The sequence below is a fragment of the Heterocephalus glaber genome, unplaced genomic scaffold, assembly GCF_053883595.1.
Source record: "Heterocephalus glaber isolate CG9 unplaced genomic scaffold, H.glaber_assembly_v1.0 deba00001472, whole genome shotgun sequence".
Classification (NCBI taxonomy): domain Eukaryota; kingdom Metazoa; phylum Chordata; class Mammalia; order Rodentia; family Bathyergidae; genus Heterocephalus; species Heterocephalus glaber.
Window position 1 is genome coordinate 11054720 of NW_028258315.1, and position 22584 is coordinate 11077303.

The following is a 22584-nucleotide window of genomic DNA, read 5'->3' on the forward strand; positions in this document are numbered from 1 at the left end:
CTCTCTCTAATAAAGAGGAAAGGTAGGCAGAAAAATATAATTGTTGTTTAAAAAGTGAAAATGTAGCCCTTTGGTCCTTTGTGTCATCTGTTTGTTCTTAATATCTTTTTTTTTCCTGGTACAAGGGATTGAACTCAGGACCTTAGGCTTGCCAGGCAAGTGTGGCATCACCGAGCTACATCCCCGGCCCTTGTGGCATCTGTTTGTGACGACAAAATATAACTGCCTTTGTTTCATACACAAATTGTGATGACACACACAATCTTTCTGGCCTGCCAGAACTGAGGGTCCTCTGATGATCTGCAGGTGCTGTCCTCAGCTGCCCTTTGCACTTTCTTACAGGCCTGTTCCCCACGTTCTCCTCTTGGCACTGAGCTCGGGCCCCAGCTCCAGCCTTGCTGTCACAGAGTTAGCCGTGTTTCTGCAGCTGCTGCTTGAGCAGAGCTTGGATGCGTCCTGCTGAGAGTGGAGAGGGCCACAGCTGCGCCCTCAACATGGTTGTGCAGCAGCTGCCCCTTCTCTGTGCTGCTACTCACTCTGTCCCCCCACTGAGCAACAGAGGCTTCCACTGCATTCGATTCTGGCTGCTTCCAAATGTCTGGACAGCTCACTGCTGCCACTGCATCTGTTTGGGGTTCTCCATGAAGGGCTTCTTCCTTTTAGTGGACTGTTGCCCCAGAATTAAGGGGAAGACTTTTATCTTCATAGTTCAGGGGCCTCCCTCCTTCACCTGATCCAGAGTGATTGGCATCTCTTGTCTTGAGAGGAAAGTCCTGTTTCCGTGTCTCTTGGTATGTCCCCTGCCACTAAGATGAGGATCATTAAATATTCGTGGGAAATAGTAGTCTCTTTTCTCATCCTTTGTTTATTTGGTATTTGGATGTTCTGTGCTATGTTGTATTGAGTTTTTGTACGTGCTTTTGTTCTATCTATGTAGCCTAGTACCACCTTATTCTGTGATAGTTGGGGCTTTAAATAAAGACTCAGGTTTAGCTGAAGCACAGGATATACATAATGAGGCATAGAGGATTCAGCTGGAAAGAGAGAATGGCACCAGATCCTAGAGGGCCTTGGCAGACCAGCCAGAAGGTTTGGACTTTTATCTTGCAGGCCATGGAAAATAAGTAGATATTTTTGAATGGGGTGGGCAAGAGACAGAGTTCAATGGGAAAATCTGTTTTATGGTTGAACATAAGAGTATAGGTAAAGAACCAAGAGAAAATGCACAAAGAGTAGGGACTTTGTTTATCTGTATCACCACCGTACCTCGAACAATAAAACAGTAGGGAACATAATAGATGCCTGAAGAGTACTGTTTGGATGAATGGTTAGAATGAGGAATAAAGGAAAGAATGAAGGGAGGCAAGGAAGGAAAAATAGAGGAGAAAGAACTTATGAGGTATCAATTAGCTTCTAAGCTTGAGACCCAGAGCTGATCTAGAGTAATGGCTGTGGGTTGAAAAGAAAGGAGTTCTGTAATCCCAGCACTCAGGAGGCTGAGGCAGGAGGAGCACTGTGAGTTCGAGGTCAGCCTGGGCTATATAGTGAGTTCAGGGCGAGCCTGAACTACAAAGGGAGACCCTGCCTCAAACAACCAAAAAAAAAAAAAAAGAAAAGAAAAGAAAGGAGTTGATGTAAGAACTGTGACAAAGAATAGTGAATCCAAATCAATTATTATTCACTGTGGTGGCATTCAGAGAGAGGGGAAAGAGCTGCCATTGTTGGCAACTGCTGTAACCACGTATGGAGGAGGGATGGTGTAGGAGCAGCTTGCATGTGTACATGTTTTTGGAAAACTTTCAAGAGTATGTGAGAAATGTAATTCTATTTCTATTCATTTCTAATGATACATACATATCTATACACACACATATCCCACTATTAATTCAGTCAATAAAATAAGCCAGTGATTTTAGAAACTGCAGTGTTATAGTTTAAAATCCTTGAAAATAGGTGTCTGACACAATTTCAAGGAAGAATTTATGCCTACATTAATAAAATATTTAAATTTTTCTCACTGATTTTATGAGTTGGAAAGACTTGAATTGAAACTAGTAAACATGAATTTTGAGTTGTATTTATCTTCTTAATGCAAGCTCTTGGTACTAGGTCACTCACAGCTCTCTCTGTGTGTCTGTAGACACAGATTAGCTATCTCTTCATTCAGCAAGCAGCTGAATACCCATATTCACTAAGATGTTCATTCAATCAGTTTTGTACTTCTCTATTATATTTGCTGCTTCTGGGGTTTTATTTCTAAAAGCGAGTGATCTTTTTTTTGTTGTGGTTTATATTGGTAATTCATGTCAGAAGTATAAACTGAGTTCCTTTCCATCTATGTCTAACTGTTAGCTCTTTTATTTCAGCCAGACTGCACGTGTAAAGTGATATCTCATTATTGGCTTATTTATGTTACACCCAGTGAGAGAGAACCAACCAGAGACCAATATTAAATCCACATAGGAGTTTGTTACCGGCCGGGACCCGAGCCGAGCATCGGACTCGAGCCTCAACTGGGGGTTGACAAACATGTTTTATACACCTTTTAGGCCAACAGTTTCTAGGCCCCCCATGGGATAGAACTAGTAAAGCAAGCAAAAGGTACAGAAGTGGAAAGTCCTGCTGTTAGAACATTTGTGAAACAATAGTGGATTAATTGTTGTTTCTAAGAGACTCTCTAAGGGGAGGAGGTTTCTAAGCTTCCTCCTTCTGAGTTCATCTAAAAGGCAGGGAGTGGGTCAAGCAGCAATATGGAGTCTGTCTTGCTAACTAGGGTCCTTCAATTTGCATTTCTGTGTGTACTAATGAGCAGCATCTCTTCCCATGTTTATTATATATTTAGGGTTTTTTCTGTACATTGCTTCTTTAAATTCTGTGATTTTCTTTTTTTCCCATTAAGTTTATTGGTACATTTTAGGTATACAGTACAGTTACATTCATCACTGGGATCTTGAACCTCTACGTGATGTATCTTGGTTCTTATTTTCGCCCCATTCTCCTGCCCTCCCTTCACCCCCTCAACCCTTCTCTATTTACAAAGACTTTGTTTCCATTTTTTTCCTTTTCTGGTATTTTTTCTTTTTCCTTCTTTCCTTTCCCCTGCTCCTCCCACTTCCCCTACTCATTTAGACCTTTTCTTCGTATTTCACAATATCAATTATACATTTTGATCTTTATTTATACTTTTAGTCTTTAAAAACAACCACAATCTTGTAAATGTCCCCTTCAGTGTGCCCAGGCTAGCTGTAACTCTTCAATCCCATCCAATAAGACGCTCCTCATCTTCAGGCGAAACCATAACTCATCTCATCACTGCTAAGTAGTAAGGCAGAGCCTTTCTTTGTAGGTTATTCCAAGGGTTTTTCTTTCTCCTGACTCTGAATTTGTAGAGATGGCATTTGTTTCTTAGCATCAGCCACCCCAAAAAGATTATCCTAGAAAAACAATTGGCAGGAAGTCTGCGATTTTCTTTGAATGCTTTTGTTTCCTTATTAAATTACAGGTGTTTCTCATGTATTAGAGATTGTTCTCCTGTTGGTCTTGGACTTTGCAAATAACTTCTTTCAGCCTTTGCTCAGTTATTTTCATCCATGGTGTCATTTATTGAGTAAAAATGCTTTACTTTAGTGCAATCAGTTTAAAGAGTTTTTTTTCCCTTATGGTTTATAGTCTAATTAGGGCTTTGTTGAAGAAGTTCTTTCTCATATCAAAGTCAAAAGATACCCCGATGTATTTTCTTCTGTTATTTTTGTTTTATATTAAGCTCTTTAATTTATCTAGATCAGGAGTTAGCAAACATTTTCTTAGAGGGCCAGATTGTAAATGTTTTAGACCTCCTGGGTCAGCGGCCTCTGTCAAAGCTGTTCAGTTCTGCCGCTGTGGCACAAAGGCAGATGGCGGCATATTGGAAGGAGAGGCAGAGCTTGTGCCAATGGAGACGTTTTCTCACCAAAACAGCACACAGTTCACCCCAGCCCAGCGTCTTCCTTTGTCTTTGGTATTAGGGCTCCAGGTGGGGTTTTCCCTCCCACATGCTAAGTCGGTCTTTACCACACCAGGCATTAAAACCTTGCCCGTTCCCTCGTGCCTTCGTTTTGCTCATTACCCCCTCGAGGTCCAGGGCTCTGTGTCTGAATATTCCAACCTGTCGGTCCTTTCTTGTGTTCAGTGGGCCCAGTGTTGTCTTAGGCCTGTGGTTCTGCAGTGAGTCTTGCTGTCTGTCAGGTAGGTCCTTACTGTTACTTTCCTTCTCACATTTAACATAGCTAGCCTTGCTCCTTTGTTCTTTCATGTCAATTTTAGAATATATCTACGCAGTCCCCAGAAAGTATGGATTCTGATATTTATTCAGATTTAATTGAATATAGACGTTAATTTGGGACTCATTGACATATTAAATTATGCCACCTGTGAACGTGTAATGTATCTCCATTTATTGAGATCATCTTTGTGTTTTATTAGTTTAAAGAGAATTAAAGAGATTTAAGAGATTTTATAAGAGATTTGTATATGTTTTTGACTAAGTTAATTCCTGAACACTTAGGACTGTTACATATGACATCTTTTTTATTATTGTTTAGTCTTATTGATATGGAGAGTTACTATAACTTTTGCAAGTTGTCATTATGGAAGATTAACAAAAACTATATTTGGACAGATGAGATAGATTGCTGGTAAACTGTAAAGACAGAAAAGTAAATTATACACTATAGTAGAAGAAATAACTATTTTCCAGTAATAAAGATAAAACAAAAGAATTATAACAATAAAATACTTTTATGAACACCAATATATTCCTAAATTTAAAATATCAAAATTAGCCATGGAAAATATTAGTAGAACAATAATTATTTTTTAAAGAAATGTTATAGACTCTTTATCCCAAAAACCTGAGGCCCAAATGGGGTTCACAGATGAGATCAATCAAATTTTCAAGAAATGGTTCCTATTTACCAAGTTAATTGTAGAAAATAGGAGTGAAAGTCGTGCACAGCTTAATTGTCTGAGACCAGCACTAATGTGCTGCTAAACAAAAAGTAGAGGCTCATTCACTGTGCAAATGTTATCCTTGGATTGCAAAGGTGGCTCAGTGTCACACATACGTGCAGCTTATTCCAATACAACATTATGTGTGGGCACTAAAATTTAAATTTCGTGTAATTTTTATGTATCACAAAATATTCTTTAGGTTTTTTTTTCCCCCAGCATTCAAAGGTGTACAAACCATTCTCAGTTCACAGGCAGGAAGTGGGCCATATTAGGCCTGTGATGTGATGGTTTATATCTAAATGTCCCCAAGGGCCTCAGGGGCTCATAGCTCATAGGCCAGGAATTTAGAAGGAGATGAGATTGTGGGGGCTCATAGCCAACTTGCTGTTAGAGAAGGTGGGGCCTGGTCAGAGGAGATGGTCACTGGGGGCGTGGCCTAGAAGGGTTTATCTCCTGTCTCAGCTCCTCCCTTCTCTCTCTGCTCCCTGGGTGTGGTGAGGTGAGTAGCTGTTCCTCCACCATATTCTGTGCCAGGCCATCTTGGAGCCAGGACTGTGGACTAAAATGCGAGCCAATACAAACCTTTCCTTTTAGTGGTATTTTGTCCCAGTGATGAGAAAAGTGACTAAGACGTGGACTGTAGGCTGCCTGCCTCTAACCTGACTACACAGACTGACAGAATCAATGCACTCTTAAAGCACATTCTGCCCGTACCTGTATTACTTGCTCTCTGTCAGGAAATGTGCAGAGCAAATCACCCTGTTCACTGATGACTCTTCCATTCTCGGTTCCTTTTACTCTCCTTCAGAGTGGCTCAGCAGTATTGCTTTCTCTACTTTATACTCACTATGCCAGTCTTCACTTGCTACTGAACACTTAAGGGTTTTCCCTATTTCTAACTGATTCTGCCATTGTTCACAGAGGAAATTCCAGATATATATCATTTATTTTGACATTTATATTGTTTATATTATATTTATATATTTATATTTATTTTCAGTTCCATTTATTTTCTCTTTATTCTTGTTTATTAATTTAGCCTCCTAATTCACCAAGAAAATAAAGACTGTATTTTTTCTACTAGCTCTTGCTTAGCAGAAGATAAAGAATGAAAACTACGGGCCAGGGATTTAGCTCAGTGGTTTCGCCGCCTGCTGCGCAAGCTCAAGGACCCAAGTTCTATCCCCGGTACCAAAAAAAAAAAAAAAAAAAAAAAAAGGACTGAAAGCTACACTGTCCATTAGAGGGAGATGTTTATTAACATATATAAATATAAAAAGATTATCAAACTATACTGTTAAACTCAAATAGAAAAAAGATGACCCAGTGGAAAAATGAACACAAGATTTGATGAGGATTTTATAGACTTAGAAAACCTGATGGGGAATAATACATGAAGTGAAGCCTAATGACATTATCAGGGAATTATAACTGATCATAGAGATTAGATTTCTCACCTACCAGATTGGCAAGAAAATTATCAACTGCTTCTGAGGAAATGAACGTAAGTTGGTACAACTAATTTGGAAAAACAATTTGGATTGCCTAGTAAAGCTGAAAATGCCCATCCCATAAGGCTGAGCAAGTCTCCTTCTACCCATAGATCATGGAGAGACTCTTGACTGCTTTTGTGTGCAAGGGGTACAAGGATGTTCATAGAAGTAGTGTTTATGGTTGTCAAGGACTGGAGTGTCATCAGTAATATGTATTGGTCAGCTTTCACATTGTTGGGACAGAATACCTGACACTCTGGAGTTCAAGGAGGAGAGGTTTAGTTTGGCTCCGGTTGAGAGGTTTCAGTCTGTGGATGGCTGCTGGAAAGCTGGAACGTCAGGGTGGGAGAGCGAGGGTGGAGCACAGCTGCTCTCTGCGTGGCAGCTGGAAGCAAAGCACAGAGGAAGAGGAGCAGGAAGAGACACACCCTCCAAAGGCACAGCCCTGTGATCACCCCCTCCTCCTGGGGGCCTCGCAGCAGCACGTTTGGTGTGAACATCTGGGGATTGATCTGGCTGCATGACCCCATCAGCTCCCCAGGAGTCTCTGTATTCAGTCAGGTCAGCAATGAAGATACCTGGCACACAGCAGAATGGATGAACAGTGGTATATTCGTATTTGGAGTACATTTATTCCTTGCTACTTAAAATCAAGAGTTTACTGAACTTTGTCCTCATATACAGATATTTTTGTTTGAATAATAGAATGAAAAGATATCTTGGCCTTTAAAAGGAAAGCTTCTTAGAAGTATAGGGAAGTTTAGTCAAATTAGATGCAGAAATTGGATTTTAAATATATAAGTAATATGCCACTGTGTTTTGTATGTAAAACTTTTTTGTGTTGTTTTCAAACAGTACCTTATTTTTAGAGTGTTCTAGGTTCACAGGAAGTGCAGAGGGTTTCCATATACCCTCCCTCCTTTGCTTTTCATCACCATCCCGCTTTGGCGTGCCACATGTATTACAAACTTAATACATGTGAATAAAGTAGTTCCTTGAGCACTCTCAAGTCAGTGCTCTTCTCAAAAGTCACCCTTCCTTTGAGTTTGGTATTTATCCCCCAGGTTTTGTTTATGCATTACATTCATTTGTACATATGTACACATAGGTACCATATATGTATGTATATTTGTACTGTGGGACTTACATATGGTTTTATGTTTTATTTACTGTGTCTTTGTCGCATCAATGATGTATCTTAAGTTCTTTCAGTGTCACCTTGTAAAGATCTGTATTTTCATTTTGAAGTTGTATGCATTGCACGGTATGGACTTTATATACTTTACCTGTTTTCCAGCCGAAGGACAGTTGTTTTTGTTTTGTTTGATTGCAGCAAGTGCTGCACTGATTATTAGATGTGTATTTGTTCAAGTGTATGTGTGTGTCTATATTCTGGATGCTAATACTCAGTTCGTTTCACATGTAACAGTTTTCTATTTTGCCACGATGTCAAAGCTTTAGAATTTTTGCTCTTATGGTTTAAGATCATCTCTTTTCATAGGATCCTAAACACATCTGCTTATATTTTAATTATTTGTAGTTTTGTTTTTAGCATTTAGTTCTTTAATCCACCTGAGATTTACTGTAGGGAACATTGTAAAACAGAGATCTCAATTTCTTTCTTCCAAATGGCTATGCAGTTGTTCCAACCCCATTTGTGGAGTGGTAAACTACTGGAATAACCTTTATCATTTACTGCGAGGACTACTAGCTGAAATTTGTGGGGCATGTACTAGGACTGGCCACTATTGATGCAGTTATGATATGGCCTCTTAGTGTGGACATGCACCCACTTTGTAGTTGAATAAATAAGGTATGAGAGGTTGTGATTACCCAGTGTAATGAGCTTCTAAGTGGTAGAAATTGGATTTTAATTCTCGAGTCCAGCTTTAGAACCTTGCTCTTCACCTTATGGAAGTATAGGAAGCTTGAAGTGACAGCATTGTTTGCCAGTTCCAGGCAGCCTGAGCTAGCAATTACTTTGATATTCCTTTTCTTGATTCAGGTTATTAATGTTATGAGCAAATTTGGAATTACATATTCAGTATGTACTATACACATACATCTTTTGGTTTTTCAATTATGTGGTTAAATGTGGTAAAGTAAAGGTGACTTTACCAGTCACACGGAAGCCTGGAAAATGTACCAAATGAGAATGAGCGGTGAGGAACAGGCTTTTGCTGACTGAGCAGAGATCCTAAGTGGCCGCCCAGGTATGCGGTAGACGGTGAGCTGTGCTTTGTCTCCCTGCAGGTGCAGCGGTTGCGGGCATCTATAGAGTGGCGGGGAAGAACATGGCCCCTTTGGAAGCACTGGTGTGGGGCGTCGGGCAGACTGTATTGACATTAATCATCTCCTTCTCAAGGATCCTCGCTACACTTTGAGGTTTCTGAGGGAATGTCTTATTTCACACAAGAAAACGGATGTACAGATTTCCTGAAAATGGCATTGTTAGCAAGCGGAAATGAAGTTGTGCAAGAACAAGGCCAGAGCAAGTCAAAGCCTAAGGAAGCCCTCGCGCTGTATGGAAAGACTGCCCTCTGGTGTTCAAGCGATTGCACTACCGCCCTGCACCTTACGTGCCTCTGTTCCAGGCAAGGTGCACTGAGACCTACGTGAAGCTGCAAGAAAAAGCACCTTGTTTAGCTGCCAATCAGGTTAACGTTGGTGTTCGGATCATCGTTCTTACCAGTGTTGTATTGAGTTCCAGGGACGTTCTGAGAGGAATTGATACATGTGCCAAACTCTTCGCTTTTGTTCACGCTGATCGTGTGACGATTTGCAAGTGTAGCTGTAGATGAGTGCTGTGAGCATAGTTGACATGAATCCAGGTAATGTAGTGAGACTGTTTTGTAATGCTAAATCCCGTCTGAGTGCTAAACCCTGAATCATATCATGTGAGAGAAATTGCTTGGTTTTTAATGTTGAGCATCTCTGGGATTTAGGGCATTAGTATGTTTAGGCATTATTGTTTTTTAACTTATGTGAAAAATAATAGTCTTCTTAATGGAAGACTAGCTAAACTGTTTTAAGGACTCAAATTAGATCTATAGGGTGCGTACTTTTCACTAACAACACCCTTTTAATAGTTTCCCTCATGCATAAATACTGTTTATAAGAATTCAAAAATGTTATGTTTCACACATACTGATTGTCATTTGTGTGTCATAAAATATAATTTGAAATTTTTTTCTAGATTTTGTAAGGGAAAAACGTCTGGAATGCATGTTACATTCTTTGTCTCCTCTAAAGAAAGCTTTTGCCTTGTATCTCATGGAGAAACCATCTTTATAATTAATATTATAGTGGGGTTATATCGTACATCTTGATCTTTGACAAAACTTTTTCATTCTGGAGTATTAACTATTTAAAGAGTGGACTAAATTAGGCTCTGGAAGTAAAAGGCTCCTTTTGTAGATAAGTAACCAGTAAGCTATATAGGAAGGATAATAAGCTATCTTACTGCAGCGTCATGATTCTGCTAATCATGGGGAATATAGTAAATAATTTAAAAATTTGTCAGTCTCAGCATATCAGTGCAGCACAGAATGTATACTCAAGTGATTCAGTTCGGTTGTTCAGTTCTTTTTTTTGGTACCAGGGATCAAACTCAGGACCTTGCGCTTGCGAGGCAGGCGGCAGCACCACTGAGCTAAATCCCCAGCCCTGTTCAGTTCTTGATTTATACTGTTCAGTTTTAAGCCTATTTACTTTGAGAAGTTATGATTTAAGTTTATTAGAATCTTATCACACTTACTAAAAATGGAAATGTCCTTTGTATAAAACATTTTAAGAAGTGTTGGTAGGTACATAGTTTTCTATAAAAATACAAGAAGTAGGTAGAACACAGACCCTGGTCAAGTCGGTCTCCTCTGAGACATTTTGGGCATCAGTTGCAGAAGAGCCATTGCCCAGAAGCTAAGAAAATTCAAAAGATAACCTAGCACCCTAGCCTTTTTGTTTGACCTGATTTTATTTTTTTAAGTAGATTTCTTTTAGATCTGGTGAAATTTCAGACTTAAATACTTTTTCTCCACCAAAGTGAATATATAAACTTAGCTAGGATTTGAGGAAGGGGTCCTTTTAGTCTCAAAGCCCATTTTAGGGATTTACTAACATTGTGGCTTGGAAATTTGTTTTAAAAAATGAGCAACTGTGAGTTCATAGAGATCTTTAAGGTAAATCTTAAACTTAATTCTTTTATGATATAAAAGCCTATTATTATTTTCATATGTTGTTTATATTCCTGATGTTTCCTCAAATTAAATTTAGACATAACTTTTTCAAGTCAGTTAGATTTCTCCTTTTCTGATAGACTTGAATTGTGTTCTTCCTTTACTTTGGCTGTTCTATCAATAATTTAAAACATTCATGTTCTTCCAGAGAAATTACTAATAGCATATGGAAATTGTTTCAGATCTATAGACTGAATATTTTAACATATGGTTATTTTTTGATTTGTGACAGTTACATGGTAAGATAATATAGAACATATGGTTCATAATCCAGAAAATACCTTGGATACATTAACTATATGAATTATGGACCAAAGAGATTTGAACTCTTATTTTTCCTCTAGGATGAAAGTATGATTGAGTGGTTAATAATTAGTTTGTAGAATGCCCTGAAGTTATGCCACTATCAAGTTGATTTACATTAAGAATTGAGTGTGTTGTATACTTTAATATTTAGGGGGACATTTTTGATTTCTTTGCTGCTCTCAGTTATTTCCATTGAGATCTAGTGCATCTCTCACTGTTTTGATGTTTGAAATGTTGAATAGTATGAATTTATCAATTGTCTTAATAACTGTTTATACACTGCATTTCTAAAAGTAAATGGTTTTCTTATAGAGATAAATGTTTAATGATATATATACACAGATATATATATCATTATATACATATATAAAGAGCTATATATGGATACACTCCAATTGGAAAGCTTTTGCTTAATGAACACTTTGATGTTCTAGTGAATTTGTTACACTTGTTTGGTTGAATGGTCTTTTAAGTAGATTTGAAGATGTTTGAGATTTTTTTAATCCCGGGAAAATTTTTTTGGTGTAGTAGTGTGGGAGATCCTTGTTTGGGACATGACAAAAGCCCTTACTGACATAATTGGGCTACACTTTCTTAAAATTTGTATGTGATTTAGCAGTACGTTTTCTTTGTGACAAGTGCAAAAAGGAAGTGAGAGAATCCTCTGCAGTTGACACTTGCTTTAAAATATTTATCAAAATATTTCTGATAGTGAAATCAGGTCCCCTAAGAAGGAACTCCTAGATGCCCAAAGTTACCACATAACATCTGGTTAGAGATGTCCATAGAACAGAGTAGCCAAGGGGGCCTCATGTAAGCTATAGACAGTACTCAAAACCTTTAAAAGAAGGAAGTACAGCTAACCCACCCCATGGCACAGTTCGGTTGGTTGCTGTGGAAAGTTCTGAATCATGGCATATTCATTGCGTGCAGCTTGTTATTTTAGATCCTAATGTTTACCAAGCAGTGTTAGAGTCTTACCCAATATGCTGTCTTAGGATTTGCTATATACATTTCACCTGCTACATTTCCAAACCCTCAAGTGTTGTGTGTGTTCTTTAAATGAGAGAAAGGAAAAAGAATGAGTTGGCCTGTATATTTGCTATTTGTGATGTAGGAACAGGGATAATTACAAAATCAAAGAATGTTGTTGGAAAAGGTTCTCCGAGCCTCTAAATAAGCCGAGGAAGGTGGAGTTTCCACTCTCTTGTGCCCATGCCAGCACCCACCATGCCAGCTAACTCAGTTTTGTAAACACTTCTTGCAGATCTCATGTGTGCAGAGTGCTATACGAAATGCTGTCTGTCAGAATAAATATGGCTACAGTGGGATTCCTGCCCTTGATCGAGCCCACCAAGAGCTAGCAAAGCAATTTCAGACCCTAAAAAGCTTGGGGCAGCATTTCAGTTCATGATTTTGGTTAGCAGTTCAGATTCTGTCCCCCACTCCCCTTCTGATTTTCCCAATATGTCTACTAAATGGAATTTCACTAGCTGAGATGCCGTTGCTGTGACACAGTGAAAACATTAGACTCTAGAGGCATAGGCTTGAATCCAGGCTGTCACTCACCAACTTTTTGATCCAAACACTCATTAAACCTCTCTGAGCTTCAGTTCATTTCTTGTGAAAGTATTAACACTTTGTATCATTATTATAAGAATTGTTTATGATGACAAAGCAATATGTAATTATGGTGAATAATTAGTCACCAGGATATTTTAAAAATTATATTTCACCATAGCAGTTGATTCTGTTTTGTACAATTCACTCTTCTTCCATTTCCACATTTTTCCTATATATATATATATATATATATGAAAAAAACTAAAAAAGTTCTCTTGTAATCTTACTTCCTTCACCTCTTCTCTACCCCTTTATTTTTAAAATCAGCAGATACTTATCTAAAAACACATTGGGAATTGGTAGGGTGGGAATGGCCAGGACAATCAGGATTAAATTATGGCTTCCTGTTGCCATTGGTCATAGTAGAAAGAATAGAAGTGGCCAGTATTTACTCCTGTACCATTTCCTACCTATTTCCTAGGGATTAGATTCACTCAGAACATTTCTTGACCCTCTGATACATGCAGATTATTCTCTTTGTTTTAGAGATGGAAAAGTGGGTAAGATACAGCCCTTTCTGCCCCACACACCCACCTTCCTCCTGCCATCTTGGACGTCAGCCTCTGCATTGCGCTGCCGATTCTGTTAGAACACGGAGCTGGGCTTCAGTGTTTATGTCCTTTCCGTGGACCGGGCCTGTTGTTGGCCCTGGTGGTTGTTGGTTGTTTTCTTTAACCCAAAAGGCAATGCTTTTATTTAAAATATATATCCATTTTATAATTCAGGAAGTAACAGGATGCCAAGAGCACTTTCTGAAGCATTCACAGACAACTTCTCTCTTGCTAAAATTTTTCTCCCAGCAAGCCTCAAACAGAATCTCTTCAAACCTAGTTTTTAGGATCTGAGGAACATGAAAAGTTACTGAAGAAATTAGTATTAGATTTAGATTGCAGAGAATTTGGTGTATATGTTGGGTAACTGGGTAAATTACTGTTTCTTTTAATAATCAGGAGTGAGACTCTCAGTGACTAAAATTGACTAGTAATCAAATGGTCTGGTAATCTCCCTTCATGTCCCATCCTTTAAAACTCGTCAAGATAGAAGGGACATCATTTGATTAAAATTTTTAACATTTTTCAAATGTGGTAGCGTTTTGTAGCTGAGGGAAGTTTAAAGACAGGAAGAAATGTTGGAGGTCTGATGGGTACGTGAAGCACCTTGCCCTGTGAGCACACAGCTCCCCTTTCTGCTGAGACTCTGACTACACAGTATGACTGTGCGTCCTGCATGTTTACGTAGTGCTGTGTTCCTTCCGTGTGCGTGCCCCTAACCACAGTGTATTTGAAGTTCTGCTACGTGTGTATTTGTGTGTGTGTGTGTGTGTGATTATAGTTTTGCCCTTGTAATTTGAGCATCTCTGTTCTGTTACAGAAAATGCACTGTTATTAAAGTTGCAGAATTACTTATCTCAAAATATAGCTGTGAATTTGGGGGAAATAGTACTTAATATATTAAATAGTTTCACTAAATGTGGAGATGTACTGATGAATTCTTTATTAAATTAATATCACCACTCAAATTTCTGAGAGCCTAGCTATAAAAGTAATCATCTCCCTCTGAATTTAGGGGATTCACTTTCATACTCTTCACATGCATTGCACATATGTTGAACTTGCATAATAACCCTTCCTTGATTTTAAGAACTAATTTGACAGTTTTTTAAAAGTCCTTCCTCCTTTTTCTAAACAGATGTCCTACATTATAGTTTAAACATGCACAGTGTTTTGATAGAAGCTGGAATGCTGATACAGAAGATAATTTTCAACACCAATGGTTATGCAGCCATTATCTTTTTGAAAAATAAATAGCTATAGGCAAGTCAGGATAGCATGCAGCTCTTATGTTTCATTTTGGATTGTCTCCTGTACCAGTACGAAGTGTATAAACCATGAGTAGTAACGTGACTGTCTTATTTTGGGAAATGTCTTTAGGTTTATAACTGAAACTGGAAAGCAGTATGTCACAGATGTATGGAAAGAGAGACTAAAATGCATAATTATCTGAATCTCATGACCATAACTTTTTTTCCTGAATACAAATTGGTGATTACTAAAAGTCATTACCTGTTTTAGAACCCTGTTTCAATGAATATTAGCTTGAAAGTACTATTGATGATGAAAAGCTTTTTTTAAAAAAAAATTAAAGTATATAGATTTCATCGAGTATCTTGGGGATGAGACATTTTAAAGTTTTTCCATAGAAAGCAAATAGAGGTACTTGTTTGAGTACATATAAAAATAGTTTACTTTCAGTAGTGGGTGAGTTGATAAGCTAATTGTTGACATTTTCTTAGTGTTGTAATATGGAGTGCATTTACCATGGAGGAATTCAAAACATTATGGGTCTCTCCCCAACATGCCCACATACCTTCACACAGGGGCTCTGCATGTTTAGACGAACAAATATGAAATTCCACAGTATTTTTCGTTTAAATTTACAACTTGTTAAAATTCATATGATTTCTACCATAAGTATTAGCCCTTGACTCTAGTCTTTCTGGGAGCAACTTCATCTTAAAGTTGACTAGCTAATAAAATGTCTTCACTGAAGTACCAACAATATAGTTTACCTGGTAGGCATTAGAAGACCATTGATGAGTCAGTTAAATCACAGTACCAGTTTTAAAAGCTAAATGATGCCTTAGTGCCTTGGAAGTTAAAATACTTTTGCCAAGTGGTTTAGCAAAAGTCAGAATTGGCGCCAATGAGGTGTCTGTGTTCACATCACTTGTGACTGGAGACCCAGAGTTATGAAGGGTGTCATGGAAACACGTCCTGGCTACTAACTCCTTACGGTTCACTCTAAATCAGCTACTTAGCCATCAGCTAGGACAGATGACAACTACTTTCATTATGTTCTCATGATGTGGCATTTTCCTCTCTTTTTTAAAATTTTTCCAACAAAGTATGAAACAGAGAAAAATGTAGTCAACCATTTAGATTTTTAGTTTTGTTGTAAACTAGAGATCCTAGTGTGAACTGTGTTAGTTTTATATTTTAGTATGGGGCAGACACTTTAGAAATATGTTTATCATCAGGGATTTATTTTTACTATAGAAATATTAAATGTACTGTGAAGCTTAAAGACAAGAATAAGCATTGGAGGGGTAATACAGAAAAACAAAAGCATATTTGATGAAGTACCCTGCATTATGTGAACACAGTTTCCCCCTCTGTTAAGACTATAAACTACACTGTATGAGTATGTGTACTGCATGTTTACATAATAGTTTAACTTTGAAGGATTATTTAAAAAAACTTTATATATAATACCTAACAAACTGTAAATATTGTATACTATTGATTTTTAATTTTATATAAGCAATTTTTTATTTCCCGATTCATGTACAAATCTCATTGTGTATATAGCATACTTTCCCGGAGAACATTTTGCAGTGAATTTGAAGTATTTTAATTGCAGTATCAGGTTAGCCTTAGAAATGTTGATCTTCATTTAAATTATTTTTCACCACTCGTTTTCTTCACAGGGCAGCAATAACGTATGCAAGTTATTTTTGATTATGAAAAAGTTGGTCTAACGGGACAAGATTTGGGTTTCAATTTCATTACTTTAAAGAAAAGATGCACAATTAATATCATCCGCTGTCTGATCACGGACCACTTCTAAGGTCCACGTGCGGCTCTCCTCTTTGTAATGTACAGGGTGAACTCTGTTGATAACACACAAAACATCTGTTAAAAGTGAATCCAGCACTTCAATGTCATTACACAGAATTTATTGGATTAAAAATTTGTAATATACAGTATTTTAATAAAGTTTCTGTATTCAATTTCATGCACTTATATATAAATAAACCTGTCTTTAAAAGCTTTACAGGGTGTGTGACTCTTGGTGATATATCTTCTGTACTTGTGGTAGATTCAGTGTCTTTTCCTGGCTTTTTGTCTATTTTTTCTGGGCTAATTTTCCCTGTGGATTTTGGAGGTGAAGGCAAATTTAGCCCTATTTCTAGGTTGACCTAGGACCAGTCCTGAGTCACATACTATATTAAGAAACATGCTGTCACTTGTAGTAATAATACACTACCATTTCTTGAGTATCTGGTGGACATTTCATATGTACCCTTTGGCACTGAAGCTAATCCTTCAAATGATGTCTTCCATCCCCATGTTGTAGATAATGCATCTAAGGTGGGAAATTTCTTAACATCACACAACTCATGGCTACCGAGTTGGGTTTTTCTGTTGTCTTATTGTATTTCCCCCACTGTGCTCTGTTGGTTCCAGAATAGTCTCTCTTACCTATAATGAGATATTATATGAGGACCAGATGACATTATTGATAGTTGAAAAATGGGGATTTAGCTCTGTGCTGCCGCCGCCTGCCTAGCAAGCACAAGGTCCTGAGATTGATCCCCAGTACAAAAAGAAAAAAACACGGAAAAGTTAACAACTCATCATTTGAATTGTCAAAGTTATGCATAATTGGAATTTTTGTTAGGAATTTCTGAAGGAGGCTCAGCTACTCTCCTGCCCGCAGAGAGAATGGAACTGACAGCCAGTGCCTGTAAATGTTACCAACCCTGTGGGAATAAAAACTAGCTTCCCTTTTCAAGTTGTGCATGCATAACACTGACATTTATTTTCTGTAATAAAATTGAAGGGTATTTTACTTTTTTCCAGGTAACTTTTTAATTCTACCATATGAATTATAAGACGACCAAATACATATTTTCCTTGACCACAAATTTAGAAACTTTTTGACCAAAATTTAAATTTTGAGATCATAAAACAAGATTTTTATTTTACCTTTGGCTCTTGAAGTACATGTTTATGTGCTAAGTAAGCTATCTGGGTTCTCTGATGCTTGGTGAGTGTTTCAAGATGGCATTAAGTTTCACACTTTCCACCCAGGTAGGACAGAGCTGGAGGGTGTCACCCTTTTGTCACTGTGACCACATACCTGAGAAAAAGCCTAGGGGAAGTAAGCTTTATTTTGGCCCCTGGTTTCAGAAGTTTCAATCCATGGTCAGATGGCTCCGTTTTTTCTGGGGCTGTAGGGAGGCAGCACATGATGTCACCTCGTTCCTCAGGGCACACAGGATGCAGTGGAAAGAAGCCAGGGGGAGAACCTAGGTCACACCCCTGTGGTCCTTTCCTTCCTGCTGGGGGCTCTTTCCTTTTCCCACCACCTTCCAAGAATGCTATCAACCTATGAACTCATGAATGGATTAACCCACTTGATGAAGTTAGAGCCCTGACTATCTAATCACTTCCTAAAATTCCGTCAGTTGGCAACCAAACCTTTAGTTCATGACTTTTGGGGACATTGCAGATCCAAACCAAGGCAAGAAAATTTAGAAAGATGGTTTGATCTTAAACAGCTTTATGGTAGCAAACAAGTCCCGTCAGACTTGTGGGGGAAGAACATCTCAAATTTACTGACCAGGGACTTAATGGTATTGATCTGTTAACTTGAACCCTTACTGATTGCAAAAAAGAGTACCTGAAGTTTTAAGATAGAGGGAGGAAAGGAAAGGAGTAGATACTGGGTTTGCTTCGCAGCAGCATCTATCCACTGCTCCAGTTCATGTGCTCTTCATTTCTCATTGCCACTAGGCATTCTTTTTTTCTAAGTACGTGTTAGTGATACATAATGATCGCATTCGTTGTGAGGAGTTGATACATGTACATGACAATTCTTTTTATGTCCCCTTCTGTCCCCCCAATCTCTTGGTACCCTTATTTGCAAAAGATCTATCTCCCTGTTTCCTATTATTTGTCTTTTATTTCGTTCTTTTATTCATAGTTGAGTTTTTCATATAAGAGCAACCATATGTTCAGTCTGTGTGTCTGATTATTTCACAACATTATGGTCTCAAGGTGCATCCATTTTCCTACAAATGACTGAAATTTATCCTACTTTATAGCAGAGAAGTACTTTACTGTGTACATACACCACATTTTCTTTACCATTCATCTGTTGATGGATATATAGGCCACTTCCAAGATTTAGCTATTATAAATTGTGTATGTATCACTGGAATATGATGTCTTTATCTACTTAGTAAGAATAACTAGGTCAAATGGAATTTCTGTGTTTAGCTTGAAGAATTTTCATACTGCTTTCCATTGTACTAGTTTACATTCTTATCGACAAGGTAGAAGGGTTCCTTTTCCCCTATGGTTTCCACCTTCTCGCCAGCATTTATTTGATTTTTGATGGTGGCCATTCTTTCCGGAGTAAGATGGAATCTTAGTGTTGTTTTAATGTGCATTTCTATAATGACCAGCAGTGTTGGACATTTTTTCATGTATTTACTGACAATTTGTACTCCTGGGAAGTATCTCTTCCTTTCAGTTGCCCATTGTTTGATTGGGTCTTTTATTTTTGCGGGTCTAATTTCTTGAGTTTTTAAAAAATAATTTTAGATATTAGTGCTCTGTCTGAAAAGTAGCTGGCAAATTTTCTTCCCATTCTGGAGTTTTTTTCTTCATTCCATTAGTTGTTTCCTTTGTTGTGCAGAAGCTTTTAATTTGTTATAATCCCATTTGTTGATTTTTTGATATTTCTTGTGCAGTTGGGGTTCTCTTCAGAGTCTTTACCTATGCCTTTAAGTTCAGGAGTTTTACCTATTTTACCTTCCAGCAGGTTAAGTGTTTCTGTGTTAATATTTAAATCTTTCGGTCCTGCTGCTCCTGGCCCAGAGGAAGGGGCTTCTGAGCTGACATCCCACTGCTCCTGGTCCAGAAGAAGGAGCTTCTGGGCCACCATCCCTCCCGCTGCTCCTGGCCCCTGTCCCACCTCTTCCAGCTCAGAGGAGATGAGCCACCCATGCAGGTGCCAACAGCACCCCCCCCCAGTCAAAATGAGAAGACACGTAAATAAGTCTCAAAACCAGGCTTCCAGATCACCTACAGCAACCCCAGAGGGAAATGAGATGGAACAACCTGATACTCAACCACCTGGACCCACTGAACTGTCAACAAAAGGGGATCTGGAAAAAACAAAATCAGAAATAATTTCTCAGATAATAGGAGAGATTGTGCTCCTAGTCCAAGACATGATTAATAAATCTAGAGAGGAGCTGAGGAACATGATGGAATCCCAACATAGGAAACAAATGGAATCCATAAAACAGGTGCAAATAGATTTCCAGGAGATTAAAAACTCCATTGAAAGTCTGCGCAGCAGAATGAGCCAATGTGAGGACAGAATTTAAGATATAGAAGATAAGATTGCAATTAATGACCAGGAAAAGAAAAATTGCTTCAAAATTATAAGGGAACATGAGGAATCAATCCAGCAGCTGCTAGACGATGTAAAGAAGAATAATGTAAGACTGGAGTCAAAGAAGAAACAGGAGAGAGTGCAGATGACATAAAAAATCTTCACAGAAGTAATGGCAGAAAACTTCCCAAGCAGGGGAAAAGAACTTGACATACAGATAAATGAGGCATATAGGATTCCAAATATCCTTGACCAAAAAAAATCTACACATGGGCATATAATTGTTAAGATTCCAGAAACTCAACAGAAGAACAAAGTTCTACAAGCAGTTAGAGAAAAGAAACAAATCATATACAAAGGAAAGCCCATCAGAATCACAGCAGACTTCTCAACACAAACCATCAAGGTAAGAAGAGCTTGGAGTGACAAATTCCAAGCCCTAAAAGAAAACAGCCTCCAACCCAGATTGATGTACCCTGCAAAACTATCTTTCAAAATTGAAGGAGAAATAAGATACTTTCATGACAAAGAGCACCTTAAGAACTTCGTGAATACCAAGCCAGCACTCCAAAAAATTTTACACAATGTCCTAGGAACAGACATTGAGGATCACAACCCCAGGAAGCAAAGCAGAATGAACCCATCTGGCATGACAAGAAATTAAATGCAAAGGGGGAGAACCCAACAAAAAGAATAAGTCATGGCAATGATAAGTCAATACGTTTCAGTTATAACCATCAATATTAATGGTCTCAATTCACCAATCAAAAGAAATAGACTGGCAGAATGGGTCAAGAAGCAAAATCCAACAATATGCTGCATACAAGAAATACACTTAATTCAAAATGAAACTCATAGACTGAAAGTTAAAGGGTGGAAAACAATACTCCATGTGACAGGAACACGAAAAAAAGCAGGAGTAGCTATCCTCTTTGCAGATCAAGTAGATTTCAGACCAACACTGATTAAGAGAGATGAAGAAGGACACTACATCCTTGTAAAGGGAACAATCCGACAGGGAGAGATGACAATCATAAATATCTATGCACCAAACACTAGTGCACCCAACTATATAAAACAAATACAGACATGAAAAGTCATATATGCATTAATACAATTGTGGTGGGGGACCTCAATACCCCACTGTCACAAATAGATGGGTCAACTAGACAAAAAATAAGTAATGAAATTCTAGAACTCAATCAAACTCTTGAACAAATGAACTTAACAGATGTTTACAGAGTCTTCCACCCCACAAAGTCAGAATACACATTCTTCTCAGCTGCACATGGGTCATTCTCCAAAATAGACCACATACTCACACATAGAACACGTTTAAGTAAGTGCAAAGGAATTGAAGTTATCCCCTGTACATTATCAGACCATAGGGCGATGAAATTGGAGATCCATAGCAAAAGAAACTCAAAAAATTTCATAAACACGTGGAAATTGAACAACACACTTCTGAATAACCAATGGGTCACAGAGGAAATTAAAGAAGAAATCAGACAGTTCCTTCAATTAAATGGCAATGACAGTCCAACATATCGGAATCTATGGGACACAATGAAAGCAGTCTTGCGAGGGAAATTCATAGCAGTGAATATGCATATTAGGAAAACAGCATGAGCCCAATTAAACAACCTGATGCTGAACCTCAAGCTTCTAGAAAAAGAAGAGCAGGACAAACCCAAAGCTCATACAAGGGAGGAAATTATAAAGATCAGAGGAGAAATCAATGCAATGGAGACTAAGAGAATGATACAAAAAAATCAATGAAGCCAAGAGTTGGTTCTTCAAAAGAATCAACAAAATTGACAAACCCTTAGCCAACTTTACCAGAAAAAGGAAAGAAAAGGCCCAAATCCATGCAATTAGGAATGAAAAGGGTGAAATTACAACAGACTCAGCAGAAATCCAGAGGATCATCCATACCTACTTCCGGAACCTATATGCCAATAAGATGGATAACACAGAAGAAATGGACAGATCCCTAGATACATATGAATTACCAAAGTTGAACGAAGAAGACCTAAAAATTCTAAACAACCCAATATCAACCAATGAAAATGAAAACGTAATTGAAAACTTATCGATTAAGAAAAGCCTGGGCCCTGATGGCTTCACTGCTGAATTCTAGAAGACATTTAGGGAGGAACTGCTGCCACTACTGTTTAAACTCTTTGATGAAATTGAAAGGGAAGCAATACTCCCAAATTCATTCCTGGAAGCAAGCATCACCTTGATCCTCAAAGCAGAGAAAGACCCAACCGAAAAGGAGAACTATAGGCCAATCTCACTAATGAACATAGATGTAAAAATCCTTAATAAGATACTGGCAAATAGAATGCAGAAGATCATCAAGGAGATCATACACCCTGATCAAGTGGGATTCATCCCAGGGATGCAGGGATGGCTCAATATATGCAAATCAATCAATGTAATACACTATATCAATAGAGCCAAGGACAAAAACCATATGATTATCTCCATAGATGCAGAGAAAGCATTTGACAAAGTCCAACATGCATTTATGGTAAAAACCCTACAAAAATTGGAATAGATGGTCTCTACCTCAAACTGATAGAAGCCATCTATGAAAAACCAACAGCCAATATCATACTAAATGGTCAAAACCTGAAATCCTTCGCACTAAAATCAGGAACAAGACAAGGATGTCCACTATCACCACTCTCGTTCAATATAGTTCTGGAAACATTAGCCACAGCAATTAGACAAGAGAAAGA

The 22584-nt window shown here is 38.1% G+C and overlaps 1 protein-coding gene across 2 annotated transcripts in view; it reads left to right on the top strand.

Moving 5' to 3' along the window:
- The window catches only part of Tmem170b (transmembrane protein 170B), a 37873-nt gene extending 21393 nt beyond the window's left edge, over positions 1 to 16480 (top strand). The window contains exon 3 of one of the 2 annotated variants that reach the window (XM_087181774.1): positions 343 to 6067. In XM_087181774.1, the coding sequence (XP_087037900.1) occupies positions 343 to 374 (32 nt within the window). In that variant the 3' untranslated portion in view covers positions 375 to 6067. Of the gene's footprint in view, positions 1 to 342; positions 6068 to 8735 lie in introns of those variants that run through there. The other variant, XM_004847693.3, reaches the window with a different exon arrangement.
- Positions 16481 to 22584: the final 6104 nt, after the last annotated feature.